Genomic DNA, 14,820 nt, shown 5'->3' with positions numbered 1-14,820 from the left:
CGTGTCCAGACGCCGCTGCGCATAAAATAGTTTATCTATTTAAAGCTTGCTTTGTATCAACTCTTTACATCTCTCATACATACGACTTTTAAAGACTCCATAGAGAGGATTGAGAGACAAATCCCAAGACCTTATTATGATAATATACAAGATCCTTGAGTGTTGAGCCAAGAGTTTGTTCGTGTGAAGATTCTTGGACTGTGATTCAATCCATCATGTTGTGACTGCACAATCAACGAGACAACTGAAGTCTATCGATGGGGATCGGTAAGGAGTTCATTCTATACAAAATGACCAACAAGGGAGTTGGAGGTGAGACACGTGAAGAGCGGGTCATTCTACAAATAGTCATTGTAAATTTACTAGGATGTAAGTTTTACTATTTCCTATAATTATTTCTTCTTTTAGTAAAATGAATCTTGGGTTTGGCTGCCCCGGAAAAGTTTTTCCTTGGTGCAAGATTTGCCTCTTCATCAACAAAACTTTGTGTTGTGTGGTAATTTTTGTTGGCTTGATACTTTATACCTGTAACAATTAAATTTCTATATATTGTTACCTATTGTGTGTTGGTTATTCCGCTGCATTTGGGGTCAAAATTAGGTAATTTTATTTCTCACCTGCTCGATCATTGATGAATACTGACCAGGACATTGTTCATCGTCCCAAGCTTTGGAAAAACTCATTTTTAGCTCTAGTGAAGCCTTTAAAGGTTGTAAGACTCAAAAATGTCGCTCCTTTCACTTATCTAAGACCTTCGAACACCTAAAGTCGAGACTTTTACGCATCAAAACCATAAAGCTCACAACTTTAAAACTTTCTTTAAACAACTACCCAAAGCTCCAATGGACAGTCCATATCCACCCTTTAAGAGCCTAAAGCTTAGATTAAAACTTACTAAGACTGTTTAAAACAACCAACAACATAAAGCGAGGGTTTCACTTTCAAAAGTTTAAACCCAACACTTAAACCATGCTTAAAACCCTTAAACAAGATGAACACACGCGCGTGCGCACACACACAACCAACTACAAGAAAGACAGTGAACAGTAAGAGTGTACACGCAAAGCGGTTATTAATAGCATAACCTCAACTACATAATCGCCTAAGCAGGTTGCAGTTAGTGGATTTAGGGATTGAGGAAAGTGGTTAATAATTGGGTAACCGGTTTATAATATATATATATATATATATATATATATATATATATATATTAAAAATAAATTAATAATAATAATTCAAACCTAAAACTGTATAGAAGTATAGGGTTTGAGAATAATGGTTTCTTTATTCTTTATATTTCTCTTCACGCCACACTGCTCTGAACGATTTGTGAATTTTGTTGTGAATTCAACCACATAATCAAAATATGCAAATAACAAATGAAAGTACAGTATAGTGTCCACATATCTATTCACACAAACATTATGAGAAATGCCTACCTAATAGATGTACGTGAACTCCAAGCAAACAAAATCATATAACTTCATTTTTAGCTCTAGTGAAGCCTTTAAAGGTTGTAAAACTCAAAAATGTCGCTCCTTTTACTTATCTAAGACCTTCAAACACCTAAAGTCGAGACTTTTACGCATCAAAACCATAAAGCTCACAACTTTAAAACTTTCTTTAAACAACTACCCAAAGCTCCAATGGACAGTCCATATCCACCCTTTAAGAGCCTAAAGCTTAGATTAAAACTTACTAAGACTGTTTAAAACAACCAAAAACATAAAGCGAGGGTTTCACTTTCAAAAGTTTAAACCCAACACTTAAACCATGCTTAAAACCCTTAAACAAGATGAACACACGCGCGTGCGCACACACACAACCAACTACAAGAAAGACAATGAACAGTAAGAGTGTACAAGCAAAGCGGTTATTAATAGCATAACCTCAACTACATAATCGCCTAAGCAGGTTGCAGTTAGCGGATTTAGGGATTGAGGAAAGTAGTTAATAATTGGGTAACCGGTTTATAATATATATATATATATATATATATATATATATATATATATATATATATATATATATATATATATATATATATATATATATATATATATATATATATATATATTAAAAATAAATTAATAATAATAATTCAAACCTAAAACTGTATAAAAGTATAGGGTTTGAGAATAATGGTTTCTTTATTCTTTATATTTCTCTTCACGCCACACTGCTCTGAACGATTTGTGAATTTTGTTGTGAATTCAACCACATAATCAAAATATGCAAATAACAAATGAAAGTATAGTACAGTGTCCACATATCTATTCACACAAACATTATGAGAAATGCCTAGCTAATAGATGTACGTGAACTCCAAGCAAACAAAATCATATAACTTCTTTTATAACAATTAATAAAAAGCTGGCATAGTGAGAGAAACGTTAAGGCATCCCAGAGTCTCAGAGATATTGGGAAAAAAAAATTCCTTAACTCTCTACACATTTTAATACACAATATATCCTACACCAATCAATGAAAAGAATGCCTAGATCAAAAGTAGCAAAAATGCCAATAGGTTCAGTGATGGAAAGGAGTTAGATCTTGTGGCAGGGAGACCTACGTAGATAAGAAATTGCTAAAAGAGGCTCAAAATGGCCAATTACTTGAAAAGCGGTTAACGGTTAATAACTGGCATTCAATAATCACATAATCGCCGATTGCGGATAACCACTAACCGGTTTAACAGTTGGGTTATTTAAAAATGATAACCGCCTAAAGCAGTTGCGGTTAGAAGGGAATAACAACCGCTTGTACACCCCTAGTGAACACAACGAAATTACAAGTCTAGAGCAAGGGTTCTCACCTCGTGGGGCCTTGATCTCCCAAAAACACCACAAAGCTTCTCTCCCTCTCTCTCTCTCTCTCTCTCTCTCTAAAGCACTTTGGAAGCCCTAGCAAGCCAAAATGGTCGCTAAGGTCAGCCTGAGGATGATTTTATAGGCAAACCCCTAATTCTAGAAATCTTGGACGTATTCAAATCACATTGTGACTGACCATGCTCGATCACAAAAAGAGTTGTGATCAATCACTAAGGTTTTTGGGCATCCATGATCGATCACAAATGCAGGGGTGATCGACCACTCAGACCCAAAATAGCCCAAGTGTGAATTTAGGCCTAGTTTTCCTATTTCTCGTGCCAAACCTTGTTGCTTATTAACCCTAGTTTAGATTAGGGTATTACGTAGTTCCTGGAAAATTTCAAAGCAATAGGTTAAGAAAAGTTTAAAACTTAGGATTAAAAATAAAATTCTTAGGTTTTATCTAATTGTTGTTGGTTGACTACGGTAACATGTCTTCCGACAAGAATAATCGTTTGGCGGTATTTCCTGCTTATAAGCGAATGAAAGTGTCAGCAGTTTGGGATTGGTTTGATGGCTACGAGCCAACAAAGAAGATGCTTCAACTCTAGAAGAAGAGAGCAATCTTCAATTTCCAGATTCAAATGGAATTGGAATGTCAGAAACCAAGCCATCCCTTAATCCTTAAGGGTGAAAAGTTCAAGTGTAAAGAAAAGCTCGGTCCATTTGGACTAGATAAGGACCTAGAGAACAAGGTCCATGCTAAGGAGTAGTAGGATAATACTATATATCCTAAGAATGTGCTATAGCATAATTAGCATTACTCATAATGATATATTCAAAAAACGAAGTAATTCTGATGTTATAATTGGCAATTTTAACTAATATACTTAGTATCCACTTAATTGGTTCTGAGTTGAGTAGACTCATCTGGGCCGAGCAATTAGGCCCAAACTACAGATCTCAATGAGCCAAGCAAGCCTACCAGCTAGCTTTTCTTAGGGTAAAGGGGATGCGTCGCAGAGAAAACTGCTTTGCCACCTCATCTTAACTATCCCGCGATTCTCGACAAAAGATCAGGCAATGCCCTATCCCACCAATGAGCACATAGAACTGTACGATGTTAGGTAATGACCTCAACCTGCCCGTAGGCAAGCGACTCGAAACCACTACCTTGCTAGGGAAGGATGTACAAGCAGTTGCAGTTATTTCCTCCTATTCGCAACCGCTTTAGGCGGTTATTATTTGTAAATAATTGCAACCAATAGTTATGTGGTTATTGAAGGCAGCTTATTAACCATATAACTGCTTTTGCATAAAATTTCAAAACACTTTTTTTCTTTACAAAAACCTGTTTGATCAAAATATGAGCACGTTTAAATCAAACTTGCTTAGGTCAAGAATTCAATTTAACTATAATTCAGACTTGGATTCACGTCTATTGGGGTTTATTTAAGTAGCTTAGTCTGAGCTAGCTCCTTTCTCAAAACAGAATCACCCCCCTCTCTCTCTCTCTCTCACACACACACACACAAAACATCATGGCCCTAAAGGAGAAGAAGAAGAGGCACCAAAGTCCAGCTAATCAAGAAGCCAAGAATTGTAGGTCATGGCAAGATCTTCCACATCAACTAATTGACCTGATAGCAAGCCACTCAACTCCATAGCAAAGCATCAATTTTGGGAGTGAAAATAACGCAATCTGGTGCATGCTTGCCCCTTGGTCAAGGAAACCGCCACAGTATCCATGGAAATCTTATCTGGGGAGATCCAATGGTATACTGGTGGCTAACGGAGCTGCCATGCCTTCAAAATATATTCTCCAAGATCCAATTAAGAGATCATATTTAAGACCCAAAACATGTTTCAATTATTATTTTTTTAATTTATGTGTAATATATATAATATGTATTATAAAACCAATTATCAGTTACTAACTGCTCTTGTTAATCTCTAAAACTGGTAACCGCAACCAGCCTAGGCGGTTTTGCGGTTAACGGTTATTAACAGTTAATAATCGTCCCACTTATACATCCCTATTGCTAGGGTCATACCCTACTAGCAGGTGACATGTGGCAAAGGGCACGCCTCTTCAGAAGATGTGAGTTTGCTGTCATGCCTAGTCAACATCGTGCGCTTTCAAATGATTACACTTGGCTAAAGCCATATAAGAAGAAAACACTTTGTATAAGAAAGGGAAGGAAGTCATTCTAGGTACACACATTCCAACCCTACCACTCTCGTACAGACTTTCTCCTAACAACCATCATCTCCACTGGGAACCCTTACTAACTTGAGCATCGAAAGTATCCTCGTCGAAATCGTCAACAATTCTCCAATAAAGGTGAAAAGGCGGTTACAGTTAACAGTTATTGCCTTAAACCGCTAATCGTAATCACCTAAGGCAGTTAATGTAATTTTCTAACTGCCTCCACAGCGCCTTAGGCGATTGAATAACCTCCAATTAATGGTTATTAATCCTATAACCACTTTTCAAAGTTCTGCCTGTTTGTTGAGTTTAATTTAGACATTTTGGACCTTTTTCTTTTTTCTTTTTCTGTTTAAATAACCGCCAATTAATGGTTATTAATCCTATAACCGCTTTTCAAAGTTCTGCCTGTTTGTTGGGTTTAATTTAGACATTTTGGGCTTTTTTTCTTTTTTCTTTTTCTGTTTAACTTTTCATGGTCTTTTTTTTTTTGCCTGAAAAGGTGCACCATGATGGGTTTGCAAAGAAAACCCCCTTATGTTCTATTTCTTGATATGATGGATACGGAAGGAGGGGTGTGTATGGTGTCGTCATGGTTGAGGAAAGATGACGTGGGCACATCCCCTCCTTGTGGTTAACTCATCCCCAACTTCATGTATGTCATTCATCTCATAAAAGTGTATTTCTTTCAAAAGTACGACCTCAATGATGTCACTAATATCATAAGAGACCATTCATACACCTCACATGAGACCATCTAATCAAAGGTACCCCATACAAAATCAACCTAAGCAAATTTCCGAGCGCAAATGGTGTGGTGACTACATTATCCATCTGGTCGGTTAGGTTCGTACCACAAGTAAATCCTTGCGCGGAACTTCGTTGATTCATTGATTATGCTAAGTAATTAAACCGTGTTTACACCAATAAAAGAAAGAAAATGAATCACTTAAGTGCATATTTATACATATAATGCTTTCAAATAAAAAAAAAATGCGCTTAGGCAAAAATTACCAACCTTTCAAGGATGCTCATTAGATTGGAAATGTAAGTGCGTTCAAGCAACTTCGTCATTTAAAACTGCATTACTCCACTAACGGTGTATGGATGCCCATCCTGTGTCTGCCTGTGCATGTGTTTACTGCATTGCAAAGAATGAACCGACAAAGCGACAGCTTCAAATATCGGTGAATAAGCACTTGAAAATGTGGTATCATGCCATCCTGAAATGCCAAGTGGTGACTCATCTGCATTACACCTGTAGTTCTTCTAGCCACTCAGCATGCTTTCAACTGCCACATCCCTCATATCAGTAAAATTCGTAGCGTGCAGCATCATCTGCCCATAGTTTAGCACAGCACCTCATTTTCACAACTGCTACAGATTGAAAATGCAATACTAGTGAGTTCCAATGCTTGCAAATATGGTAACCTATATCTGTAGCCAGAAAGGGATGTATAAAGGTAAAAATGGTTCATTTAATGCCAACATTCCTAAAAATATCCAAGGCAAAGGTCTTTCCCATCTACCATTATTAACAACTATATAGCCATTACTATATTCAATCTTCCTTCTTTTGGGTGGCCACAATTCCTAAATTGTATCAAGTAATGGCCAGGAAATAAATTCAGTTCTAATTTTTGTCACTTATTAGATAAGGGCACTCTTGAAACAAAGAAGTTGCATGGACCATACCTGCCACTACCAACATTCAATTAACAGCAACCAAATAAAGCTGAGTTACTTCCACTGAGCCCATTTGATCGAAAAAGCTGATTCCTTCTTCACAGTTGATGGACCAGAACTGTCAGTGGAATCGTGCCACACCATCTCCATCTGGCAGAGAGCAAAGAGGAAGACATGGTCACTGAAGTTCTAGCAATGATGTAAAATTTGAATAAGAGCTTCAGGTTGTTCAATGGTTTGAGCTTGGATAAAATAACATGAAAACATTACTCTGCCTAAGCAATTATAGAGATATTTGTATTGTCCATTTGCACTTGGAAAATGAAAAAACCATTATATATTGTCATGACAAAAGCCGTATATAAATCACAAGCCACTTATACTCCGAAGAAAAAGGGCCAACTTCTTTTTCTTTTCTTTTTTCTTTCTTTTTTTTTTTTTATTTTTTTTTTTATTTTTTATAGGTAATCAGAGAAATTTTATAAAAAGCGTAGGCGCCTCTGAGCATATAGGAAATATACAAAATGACATAAACACAGAAAGGGCAAAGAAACAAGAAAAAAACCCACAAAGACCCAACCACAACAGAAAACCCAGCAAAAACCAGCCCCAAAACCCTCAGCAATACTACATCACAGCAAAGCCCTCTTGCTTTTGCCCTGTGTAGAATCTAGACTCCTAGCATCATAATTGATATCACACTCAAGGTTATGAAGTTCTCTATTCCCTTTAATCTTAGGAGTGGAGATAGGGACCTCAAGGCGTTGCCCCTCAACCACTTAAGCCTTAACATCCAAAAAACCCTTCTTGTTCCCCTCAAAGTAAATCCCTGCAGCTTGAAGGCACAATGTAACTTCGAACATTGCCTCGGGAGAACTAACAGCCTCTTCAGAATCAACTCCCCTCAAAGATTCTCCCACCTCAAATGGCAGGGAAGAAAGACTGCGCGGAAGAAGGAACCCATGCCTAACAAAGGTGCCTGGAGGCTCACTAGCGGCATCGGTCTCCATAGGTGGCGAATAAAGAGGACACAACAGAGGAGGAGAGGCAGTGAACGCTGCCAAAGACTCAGCAATCAAGCTCTTGTTAAGTTGCACATCCACCCGCTTTCGAGGAAACCTCAATACCGACTTAGACTTCGGCGGATAGATAGGTGCCCGAGACTCCGACATCACGGGAAGCAAGAGCCGAAGCCATTCACCCAATGCTGCTGCCCCTGGAAAATCTGCCCCAAAAACAGCGATGCCCGGCACCGAAGGAAACACCTCAAAACCCGGATCGTGCTTAGAAAAAGCTGGACCAAAGACTTGCACAAAAGGGATAGAAGTGGTAGAGAAAGAAAGTGCAAATACGTGCGTAGAAGGGGAAGAAGTGGTGTGCACAAACGACGCTGGAGCAAAAGAGTCCCACCCAGAAAACGCCGCAATAGATTCCGATACAGCTGGACCGGACCAGAGAAGGAATCTGGAAATGCCGTCGAAGACCGCAGACCAGGAAGCGCTTCTAGAACTATATCCACCGAAGACGTTGCCTCCAGGAAGAGGAGCATGATCTTATCAAATCCCAGACTTAGACTCGCACCCGGACCCAAGACCCGCCCCGCATCCACACCAAAAACCAGCGAGGGCTTAGGACCCGAATCCACAGCAACCCTCTCGGCATTGGGCTTAGGCCCCAACCGACAGGACCCAGCCTGAACCAGAAACCTTTGAGAGTAGCCTTATACCCCTGAATCACCTGGCCCGCCACAAAATTACTCACCCTACATTTAAGCCCAAAAGAGGACTTAAAGCCCAATCTCTTCAAAAACCCACAAACCCAATCTAAGGCCTTGGAGAAGCATCCAAACAGCTTGAGAAACTTTCTCAACGCACCAGACTCACCCTGCATTGAAGCGTCAACCTCAACTTATGCATCCCTAAACACGCAAGCCGAGCTACCTCTGAAGTCTCGAGAACTGAAGCGATCATCAACACGAAGGTTCTTACCCAGGGGACCAAACATTTGCTTTTCCAAAGCAAAGCAATCCATCACTTGTCGAATCACCTCCATCTCCATACCTAGCAGATGAAACTTCTCCAACTCGAACCATTCCGCCACCGGCCGTGTGTCTTCAACCTTTGCCACACCCCGCGAACCCGATGTTTGACCCAGAGGCCGGCAACCCATGACAAAGACGGTTGCTGCCGAGCGCACCACCTCCGCGAACGAAGAAAGTCCTGCTTCCTTTCCTAGCTTATTCCCCGCCAAAGGACCACCAGAAGACAGAGACCCATCCGTGGCTCCAAGAAAGGCTAGAGCTTTGCTCAGCTCCCCAGAAACATGGCTCCAACCCCGCCCATCACGGCCTTTAAGAAACAGAATCAGCCTTCTCCGGCCTCCCACAGTGTAAACCGCTACCTCCAAGAACAGACCGGACCTATTCTCACCTCTCCAAGTGATGGTCACCTTAGACCCCTCCCTAAAGGATTTGACAAAACCCTCAATCCCAGGATTTCTCAATATCTCTTCCACCATCGACAGCAGCCAAGCAGTGCATCTCGTCCCCAATACAGCAACCCTGAGAACCCTTTCCTCTTTTCCTCCACCTGAACCTTTGCTAACCCTTTCACATCCAAAAAAGGAAGGATTTAGCCTCCACAAAGAACCAGCTCTCCATCCCCAACCGCAAACGGCAACCCTTACGGGGAACGCATCCCTTTATCACTTTGCAGAGAGAAAGGGATGTACATGAGGGAGAGAACAAAGGCTATCCACCTCTGTTGTGTCACCGGTGGAGAATGGTGGCAGTCACCTGGCTGTGTAGTGCTTGTAGGGAAGGAGAGATAAGGGCCAAAGTTTGTGTGCCTTACTAGAAAGGCATGGTCTTAAAGGTGTCTACTGTAACAAATCATGACAAGTTTTTCATGTTGCCATTGTCGTTTGTACAATTGTGTGCAAATGTGTTAGCATATCGTTTTGTGCTAGGGTGAGGGATCACAAGGCTCAACCATTTGAGGTTGACGAAGTACAAGGCAGCATAAAGTATAAACATACCTCTCCAACAATCACTGTGTCACCCTCCTTGACACCAAGTTTCAAGAGAGACTTATTCACACCACAAGCGTCAAGAACATGATGAAATCTTTTGTCAGAGTCCACGTACCTGATCCAATAAAAGCATTAACAGATTTTCACAAGATGCATCAGAAACACAGCAGAGATGATATCTATCTAACCCTACAATGGATAACAGTGATGCAGCATAATTAAATTTAAAGCATTACGCGATATAGACCCCCCCCCCCTTTTTTTTGTGGGGTGGGGGGGGACACACCAAGAAATCAAAACTAAAGAAAAATGATATCAGAAGTGGTATTAAAAGCATTGGGCGTACTTGTGAAAAACAATCATTGCCAAATCTTTTTTTCTTTAATGTCAAGTTCTTTACTTACCCAAAGAAAAAAAGAAGAAAAAAAGTATATATATATATATTCCTGTTCGTACAAAGCAAATAGCATTTCCTATTGATTTGTCCCCTGGACCCGACCTATTAGAAAGATCCCATCTCTCTTAGCAAGGGCTATCTCAATTTGTGAGGCAATGAATAATCATCAAGTTTGGGCAAATCCTTACTTGGAGCAAAGCATCAATCTAAAGCAAGTAAAGGGGCCCAAACAAGGAAACAAGAAATGACATTAAGATTTGAACTGGATGTACACCCCGACTCATAGAAAACTACTCAACAAGCAGTTAAAATAGGAATACCATTCTCATCTTAAACATAAGTTTCAATACTCAGGTCTTGATAACTTTGTCATTCTCATTCACACACCTAATTTTGTAATATACTTCCAAAATTGTAAGGGGCGGCATATGTGTTTCTCTGTCCGCGTTTGTATTTTCTCGGAAATGCCCAACCCCCCCTTCAGCCCAAGAAGGGATCAGGTTGAGTACTAATGTGAAAGATCCAGTTCCCCCAAGGGCCTGAACACAGAGAAATCACACATGAATTTTATTGACTGAAATAGCCAACCCTGTCACATAATGCAGGTTGGACTTCGGACATTCCTAGTTGGAACTCCACCAACCAACCAATAGGGGTTAAGCAATTCCTTTGTCTGGCCTGAACCGCACCACCTTGAGCGATAATTAGAAGTCAATTTCAGTTTGAAACTTAGAATATTGGAAACATATGCAGCATACTCCATTTTCATTCTTCGGTATTCCATGCTCTACAAGTTAGATTTTAAACTTTGCAAAATGATGAAAATGTGATAAATAAGACAGGACTGACTCAGCATTCAGCTTGAGACAAAGGCTGCAAGAAAAAAAGGAGAAAGAATATAAGAAAAAATTGTACTAGTGATCATAATGAGTACTTATTAACCTACCGCCAGTTTGTCATCTGAACAAAACGTTGCAACCCAGATCCAACTACACGCCAGGCATTAGAACTGCTGTCGTGAAATATCTCAAACTCATTAATAGAGGCACTGCGTTCTTTACGTACCATATCAGCTACATGGTTCAAATTTTCCAGATTTTTCAAACCTGAAATAGATGGAACAAACTTGTGAAAACAGTCTATGCATCACATCAGGAGTATAAATTATAGAGTACGCGTAAGATTTTTAGTATTCAGACACAGTTAAGGGAGTCCGAGAATATATTTAATGAATGAAACTAAGATAAAACTTTAACCTTCAAGCTCCTGTTTTTCTCTTTTACTCTTTTGTAAATGCTCGTATGCAGCACAGATCACTTCATGAGTGCCCTCTCTTTTCACTGCACTCATGCAAAAAGGTTCAATCCCACGAGCTTGTAGCATTTCCTTGAACGATGGCCACCTTTCGTATGCTTCTGGAAGGTCCATTTTGTTATAGGCCACTATGTAAGGCTTTTCAGCAAGTTCAGGATTAAAGAGTTCTAGCTCTAGACGAACAGCATCAAACTCAAGTTCCGGCTGCGGTCCTGAGCCATCAACAACATGTACCTAAAAACTCATAGAAAGTAACAAAGCTCTATCAATCCACAATGCATTCACATAGCCTCCCAACACACACCTACCCAGGGTGGGGGTGATCTGGGGAGTCTGAACAGACTAAAAATCAAACTAATTACAAAGTCCTAAACACATATCAGCAGTCTTTTCTTTTCAATTTGGATGATGGAGTAGGGATATGCCAATACAAGCGAAATATGGTGAAGGAATTGACTGTTCTTACTTTATCAGTGGAGTTATGTACAAAGGGCATTCTCATGATAACAATGATGTTTCCAAAGCCAAAGATGGAAGGGTAAACAATTCTTTACACCATTGAATTCAGATTTCACGCCTGAAGCAAGAGGCATCATCTTAAGAACTTTATTTACCAGGTTTTGCTTTGCAAAAAAACTTCTTGATAATATTTATAATGGAAGTTCTCAATGTATCAAGGAATATCAACAGGTTTATAATGCACAGTTTTTGTCTTCTTCATCTACTTATCTAGTAATAAGACTGAGGAATCAATATGAATTGGTACTAAAACATGTCCATATGACTAGGGGAATATAAACTAAAATTCTTGGTCGGGAGAGTGCAAAATGTAAATCTATTGGCCCACAACATGAGATGATGTGATGGTGTTTAATAAAAGAAGCTAAAAGTACAACAATATAGTATTAATACATGTTATGTGATAATACTCTTTAACGTATTGATTACTTCATAATTGAAGAAGTGGCAATTCATGACAGAAAGCCTGTACCAGGGCAGAACACCTTTCAGTATGCCGTAGAAACTCATGACCTAAACCAAAACCCCGGTGTGCTCCTTCAAGTAAACCTGGCAGATCTGCTACTACCATTGTGGAATCATAGTCGAATGAAACTACACCAAGATTAGGAAGTAAAGTTGTAAAGGGATAATTTGCTATTTCTGGCTGTGCAGCACTTATCACGCTCAAAAGTGTGCTTTTTCCTGCATTTGGAGCACCCACTATTCCAACATCTGCAACCAGCTTTAGCTCCAACTCCAACCACCTGATCAAGAATACTACTATAGCTATTAGCTACTGAGCATGTAAAAGATTAAAAAAAACGAAAGAAGTCATTAGAAAGATATTAACTACCCTCGTTTGGGCTGGATGGGGAAAGGTGAGTCAAAAACCACAAAACTTCCATCAAGCACCTTTTAACTAAATGCAGCTAATCCTCTATCCAACTATCTGGGTGCTAGGACACCATTATTCAAACTCCAAATTTGCTATAAAATAAGGAAAAAACTTTGCTAACATGACATTCACCCTCAAGGTTTCACGCATGGTTCTCAAACTTGTTACTCCCATCTTGGGTCACACCTTCAAAAGTTCAAAGTGCCTTTGGATGTGCAAAAAACCACAGGTATCATCCACAAATTAAGAGATCATGTTAAGCATAAGGACGTGCCATCTTCTTAGCTTTTGATCCAAGACAAATGCTACAATCATATATTATCACACAATATCAAATAATTCACACTACTCCGATAGATCCAAAAATGATAACAGCAGATAAAGCACATCAAAATAGAAACTCCATTCCAACAACACAAAAAACAAAGGAAACTCACATTTCCGGACCAACTTCGCCATTCTCAGCGATCCTTGGCACTTTATTTGCCCCGGACTTAAATGACGCGTTCCCCCTCCCGCCTCGCCCACCAGGCAACAACAGCGCCCGCTGCCCCGGCCACAACAATTCCAACAGCACCTCCTCCTTGTCCGCCTCCCTGATCACCGTCCCCGGCGCCACCTTCACCACCACGTCCTCTCCCTTAGCCCCTCCCTGCATCTTCCCCTGCCCATGGGCCCCCCTCCCCGCCCGAAAATGCACGCTGTTCCGGAACGGCAACAGCGAATTCATCGAACCATCGACTTCTACATACACATTCCCGCCTCGCCCTCCGTCCCCACCCGACGGGCCGCCCATTGGCACGAACTTCTCACGACGGAACGCCACGACGCCGTTTCCACCGTCCCCGGCCTTCGCGTATATCTTCGCACGGTCGAAGCACCGCATCACTGCCGGTACTCCCTTCTCCTTTACGCAATCACCCTCGTTATCGGAAACATTCACGGATTGGACACGGTCAAATCCTAGCATTTCACCATCATCGTCACCGACCACGTAGAGTTTCGCTGAAACTCCGTGCTCCTTCACTATTCCTTTGTAATTGCCATCACTACCATACCTATATACACTTTTGCGACCCGTAAACCCTAACACTCCTTTCTCTTCTGCTTCCTCTTCTTCACCGTCGTCGTCGATCTCCTTGTCGTATTCCAAATCAGAATTACCCTGAAAGATTTTAAATTTTCCGTGATTAAGCCCTAAATCACCATTTTCCACGCCTTCTTCCTCTTCTTCTTCTTCTTCTTCTTCTTCTTCATCTTCGCTGCTCAAATCCTCAATTTGGTTCTCCATTTTCGCTACGGCCGACTCCGAGAGCTTCACTTCGGACGAGGGATTCAAAGAGGGGACTAAGAAGTCCTCCTTAGGAGGGAGGCGAGAGTAGGTGGTAGCTTCGCCGGCGCAGAGAACCACGGGCTCGGGCGGGGACTTGTACCGACTGGAGTGGGTGTTTAACTTGGGCTTAGGGTTAGGGTTAGGATTAGGGTTTCGAAGGGGCTTTCTCCTAGACGGCTTGTGAGTGTTTGGGCGAGCGAGAGCATAGGAAGAGAATAAGCTCGCGGAAATGGATGCCATGAGAGACACAGAGAGAGCTGAGGAAGAAAGAAGCGGCAAAAGAGTGATCGGGTTCTACAGTGTTCTGGTATTTGATTGAAAATGGATAAGGCGCCACGTGTCGGTTTTGGTGATTAGCGGGTGCGTTTAGGACATGTATAGCGTCGTTTTGCTGGTATACAGTTTCTCGAAATATTGTCGTTGCGGACCTGCGGTGCGGCATGCAAGAGCTAGGGCTTCCTTGGTAGCGGTTTGAAATCCAAAACAGCAAAAACACGTACGTATGTACGTATGCGTTTGACAAATCGTTTTAGGAATTAAAACAAGTAAAAACAAAAATATCAAAAAAACAAAAATTTAAAAATAATTTATATATGTTTCTGAAAATAGTTTTTGAAATTTTTATTTAGTCTTTTTTTTTGTTTT

At 40.5% G+C, this 14,820-nt stretch overlaps 1 protein-coding gene across 3 annotated transcripts; it reads right to left on the bottom strand.

Moving 5' to 3' along the window:
* Nucleotides 1–5,767: 5,767 nt before the first annotated feature.
* Nucleotides 5,768–14,479, bottom strand: LOC133880156 (GTP-binding protein OBGC, chloroplastic). 3 transcript variants are annotated; one of them, XM_062319058.1, is made up of 7 exons: nt 13,280–14,479; nt 12,438–12,711; nt 11,389–11,680; nt 11,079–11,238; nt 9,742–9,850; nt 6,715–6,855; nt 5,768–6,396 (listed from the first exon to the last, which is right to left on the bottom strand). In XM_062319058.1, the coding sequence occupies exons 1-6, from the start codon at nt 14,413–14,415 to the stop codon at nt 6,760–6,762; spliced, it is 2,067 nt and encodes a 688-aa protein (XP_062175042.1). In that variant the 5' UTR covers nt 14,416–14,479; the 3' UTR covers nt 5,768–6,396; nt 6,715–6,759. The 3 variants fall into 3 exon arrangements, with proteins under 3 accessions (XP_062175042.1, XP_062175050.1, XP_062175033.1); XM_062319066.1 differs by having other exon boundaries at nt 5,768–6,357; XM_062319049.1 differs by having other exon boundaries at nt 5,769–6,393.
* Nucleotides 14,480–14,820: the final 341 nt, after the last annotated feature.

Source organism: Alnus glutinosa, chromosome 1 (assembly GCF_958979055.1).
Source record: "Alnus glutinosa chromosome 1, dhAlnGlut1.1, whole genome shotgun sequence".
Taxonomy (NCBI): Eukaryota; Viridiplantae; Streptophyta; class Magnoliopsida; order Fagales; family Betulaceae; genus Alnus; species Alnus glutinosa.
Note: the sequence above shows the minus strand (reverse complement) of the source record. Positions and strands in the feature narration are given on the sequence as shown.

Coding starts and splice junctions, on each gene's coding strand:
- LOC133880156 (XM_062319058.1), bottom strand. CDS start 14,415: ATGGCATCCATTTCCGCGAGCTTATTCTCTTCCTATGCTCTCGCTCGC. Junction 12,712..13,279: donor GGCGAAGTTGGTCCGGAAAT/GTGAGTTTCCTT, acceptor ATTCTTGATCAG/GTGGTTGGAGTTGGAGCTAA. Junction 6,856..9,741: donor ACACAGTGATTGTTGGAGAG/GTATGTTTATAC, acceptor GCTCTCTGCCAG/ATGGAGATGGTGTGGCACGA.